Below are 4,422 nucleotides of genomic sequence, written 5' to 3'. Positions count from 1 at the left end.
TAGAGGTTTCGTCTATAAAGAACGAAATACTTGTCTATTTCAATCAAGAAACTGTTATGACGACGGGAATAAAGGGATGAGCAAAGATTGTCAAGTTGGAGTTTCAAAGAAGTTTATAAATATCTCTCCATACATTTTCTTCGGTCCTGATTTGACCTTGAAGTCTATGCAGTGGTGGAACTAAAACTAGCTTGGTCTACTTAACCAGTGGTTGGCTGGGAAATGACAACAAGACTTATTTACGCTTGAGTTGTAAGCTATAGTCCAAGGCGGAAATTTTGGTGGCCGGAAATTATTGAGGAGACATTTTAAAATATGTATGAACAAAAAAAATAATGACCCTATTATACTATCAAACAAATTTTAAAGGCACTAGCAGAGCAAACATTATGTTGAAGAACGCATAGGCCTGTATTCCATTCGTTAAATGTGCCACCATAAAATTCACGTCCTGACAATTTCCCTGCAACCTTTGTGGAGCTACCCACATCGCAAATCATCTGGTCTCACAGAAAAGAGAAACTGCTGGGAGAGGTGATGATAGTTACCTAACTTAAGGACCGTAGTGATATGACAAGTTCTCCCTATAGCTTTTCGAATCATAAGAAATTCGCTGGATGTCTAAGGACGATCTGCTCCTTTATGATGTGTGTGTGCTCTCTGGTTATATAGCAATGTAACTTTAAGATATGACCAATGTGCTAGCTTCAATAGTTGGATTCTCCCGTTACAATGCATTTACGGACCATACCCGTTCATTAATGGCAAAAAGCTTACATAATTAATTACCATAATATAAACAGGCAAACACATGATAGATTGTTGAAAATGGGATTGTTAAACAGCAACACTATATTTAAAGATCAGTGTAGTAAATTATATTTTTATTTTCTTGTCCAACTCTGTTTGATGAGATCTGCTCCCTTCTCGGCGATAGCTATCGTGGGAGCGTTAGTATTGCCGCTGGTGATTGTAGGCATGATGGATGCATCGACCACTCTCAGACCTTTGATCCCGTGCACTCTCAAGAGAGGATCTACAACCGCATTTATGTTCTCTCTAGGACCCATCTGACAGGTCCCCGATTGATGGTAAGAGGAGGAGCCCAGGTGTTTGATGACGCACCGCCAGTATGGGTCGGTCTGGAATACAAATAAGTTACACGCAGGAATGTCAAGACGTTCCACTCTTGCTCCGAAATTTTTCAGCGCCTTCGTTTTCGTCAATTCAGTGACAAATTTTACTCCCTCGATTAAGTCTAGGATATCTTGTTCTACTGTGAAATATCCAGGGTATATAAGAGGTTTATCTTCAGGCTCGAGGCTCCTCAGTAAAATCCTTCCCCTGCTTTTAGGACGCAACAAAGAAGGAGTGATAAACATAACACTTCTTTTTTTGTTTATTTCAATGGCTGAATTAGTAATTTTTTCATCATACCAAGCGGATTCAACAAGTGCTTTGGTTTTCGCCGTGGAGTTTACCGGGATTGAAAGAAAATATAACTGTATATTCGGGTATGCTGCATGGGAGGTCTTGATAAAACCTGGGATGGTGAACAGATTTATGCCTGTTAAATCACCTTTGCCATTGATTAGGAATTGAAACGTACTGTCAATTATATCGCCTTCGTAAAGTGCAATGTCAATACTGATAAGAAAACCTCGTAGAACTACATGATCTTGTAAATTATACCCAACATTAAGGTTCTGTATAACTTTGATCCCCATATCAATTAGGTGTTCTTGAGGGCCAACGCCGGACAACATCAACAACTTAGGAGAATTTATGGCACCTGCTGACAGTATAACTTCCTTTTTAGATTTAACAGTTAAAATACTCCCACTCTTTGAAAATTGTACTCCAGTAACTCGTCTATTGTTATCTATGAGAACTTTGTGCACAAGGGACTTTTTTGAGATCTTCAAATTCGACCTTGATTGGAAGCCGTGTATAAACGCTTTTGCAGTGCTACATCTTCTGGAATTGTCTAATGTGCCTTGTACAATGAAGTGGCCTTCGTAATTTCCAGCATTGACATCGTCAAAGTTAGGAAGCCCTAGCTCTCTAAATCCGCTTGAGACCAATTGTTTGAAAAATGTTATATCGTTTTTGAAGGACTCAATTTTCAAGTAACCACCTCTGTTGTGATATTTGAAAGAATTTGGGTTATTTAAAACTTCTACAGACCTAAGATCTTCCGATTTTTTAAAATAATATAACATGTGTTTGTATGCCCAACCGGGGTTTCCCATGCTTTCCCACCGATCAAAGTCGAAAGGATTTCCCCTAACATAGAGAAGAGCATTGGCCGAGCTTCCCCCTCCCATCATCTTTCCAGCAGACCATGGACAGCTCTTGTTTCTCGTTCCCAAACAATTGGAAGGCTGTGGTTCGGTGAAGAACTGCCAATCTAGATCAGTGTTGAACTGGGATCCTGAGAAAGCTGGAAATTCAGTGGTAACATCGGGATCCCCTCCAGCCTCCAGCAACAAGACTCTCCAATCGGGGTTCTCCGAGAGTCTGTTGGCCACCACACACCCAGCGGACCCTGCTCCCACCACGATGAAATCAAACTCTTCTCCATCCGTGACGTCATAGTCAGTATAAGTGACGTCATCTACCAAGCGACAAGCTGCGGCGTCGATGGCTTCTTCCAGCTGTCTGATGTAAACAGCCCCTGTGTCATTTTGGGTTGTGATGCAGTCATCCGCTACCCCTCGACTGTAAAAATGATAAAACTTACTTGTTATCTTACTACTGATATACTGTATTTTGTGCAAGGGTAATCCTGTTTTGCTTAGGACAATAACCTAAAACACTCTCCACCAACTGCTTCCTCTTTTCTTCCTTGGCGTTCATTACACTCAGATCTGTCATGATACTGTGATTATGCAACAATAGTTCAATTCCTTTAAAAACTTACTTTTGCAGTGATCTTGAGGTGAATTGTACAGTTGCTGAGGTGCATAATAAAATATTGTGATGACTAGACAAAACTGGTGAACTCATAATATATAGTTCAACAAACAAATTCGTTAAACATGGAATTACTATTAATATTTCGGAAATATATAAATCAATTGGTGAATATAATGGGTGGATAATTTAAATCGTATCGACATTTGATACTTTAAGACTATTTACCAAAAACGAATACAAATTAATAACACAAATTTTGAGACATTGTGACATACTATAAACTTGTTACAAAAATGTAAAGTTATTTGAATTTAATGTAATGTGACACTGACAACGTGTCTCTATAACCAATCCACACACAATCGACACATTTTAAGAGGGTAGGCCTACACCTATGAGGCCACAACATACAACCTATCACATCCAAACTACAACTACTTTGAGTTTGAGACGTCGATCCCGTTTAGTGTTGCAACCAACGTGTGGCTACCAACATATCACGATTCAACACCGGGCTTACACTAGACAATCGGCGACGGGTAACACCGTTCCCACACAAAGAGGCGCAACCAACGTAAGGCCAAATAACTCATCTCGAACAAATGACGTCACCAACGTGAGGCTGTAAAATTTAACTGATCTCGACCAAATTACGCAACCAATGTAAGGTCCAAAAACCGATCTTACATTTTACCCCGATATCCTAACATTTGTGATTAGTGATTAGCCGTTATTAAACATCAATATGATTGCCTCAATGTATTAAAAAAAAGTGATAAATAGGATTTTGCTGTACCCAGTATAGTTTCAATTGGAAGGTATAAACCAACCAGACATGAACCATCCTGGAGAGAGTAATTTTTGTTGTGGATGTGTTTGTGTCTAATTTTGATTGACTTGTTTTCATTCACAACAAAGCAATCATAATATAGTATTTAAACTTGTGTGGAATGCCAAGCTCCACCTCTTTATGTTAATATGTAAGTTCTGGCAGCAAACTTGTTAATAATAAAAATCTTCCTTCGTGACATTTGTGTCAATGTCAACATTATAACATTAAACACATTAATAATTTGTATGAATGCTCAAGTTTCATATATTGCCTCAGCTGAAATCCAATCCATCTAGTCTCTTGCTATTAGCAAGGCAATATTATTCATGTAATACTGGCACTGGTAGAATTTTGTACAATTAGTGAAAATGGAGTGAGTCGTTACTGCATGTAATAGAAGCAATATAATGTTAATGTTATTTCACCTCAAAATTAAAAAAACAATTAGTGCACGTAAATGGATAACAGTACTATGGAGATTTGCCATAATGGCTTGTTGCGACAAAAGAGAACTCGGCATTTCAAGAACTGTCATCAAATGATAAATGCTAGGTAGCAGAAGATTCCAAAGGTTTTTATGTGTAAAATCCTAAAACTTATTGTAAGCGTACAAATGTTAACAAAAATGTTGAGGTGACAAAAGCTAATGCCAAGAAAGCTACCGCACAAAA

The 4,422-nt window shown here is 38.4% G+C and overlaps 1 protein-coding gene across 1 annotated transcript; it reads right to left on the bottom strand.

Annotated features, from left to right (window-relative positions):
- Positions 1–267: 267 nt before the first annotated feature.
- Positions 268–2,877, bottom strand: LOC124355790 (glucose dehydrogenase [FAD, quinone]-like). Its single transcript, XM_046806944.1, has 2 exons — positions 2,831–2,877; positions 268–2,721 (listed from the first exon to the last, which is right to left on the bottom strand). The coding sequence occupies exons 1-2, from the start codon at positions 2,875–2,877 to the stop codon at positions 885–887; spliced, it is 1,884 nt and encodes a 627-aa protein (XP_046662900.1). The 3' UTR covers positions 268–884.
- Between the last annotated feature and the right edge of the window lie 1,545 nt (positions 2,878–4,422).

The sequence above is a fragment of the Homalodisca vitripennis genome, chromosome 2 (genome assembly GCF_021130785.1).
Source record: "Homalodisca vitripennis isolate AUS2020 chromosome 2, UT_GWSS_2.1, whole genome shotgun sequence".
Classification (NCBI taxonomy): Eukaryota; Metazoa; Arthropoda; class Insecta; order Hemiptera; family Cicadellidae; genus Homalodisca; species Homalodisca vitripennis.
The sequence above is the reverse complement of the archived record's forward strand: the minus strand, read 5'-3'. Positions and strand labels throughout refer to the sequence as shown.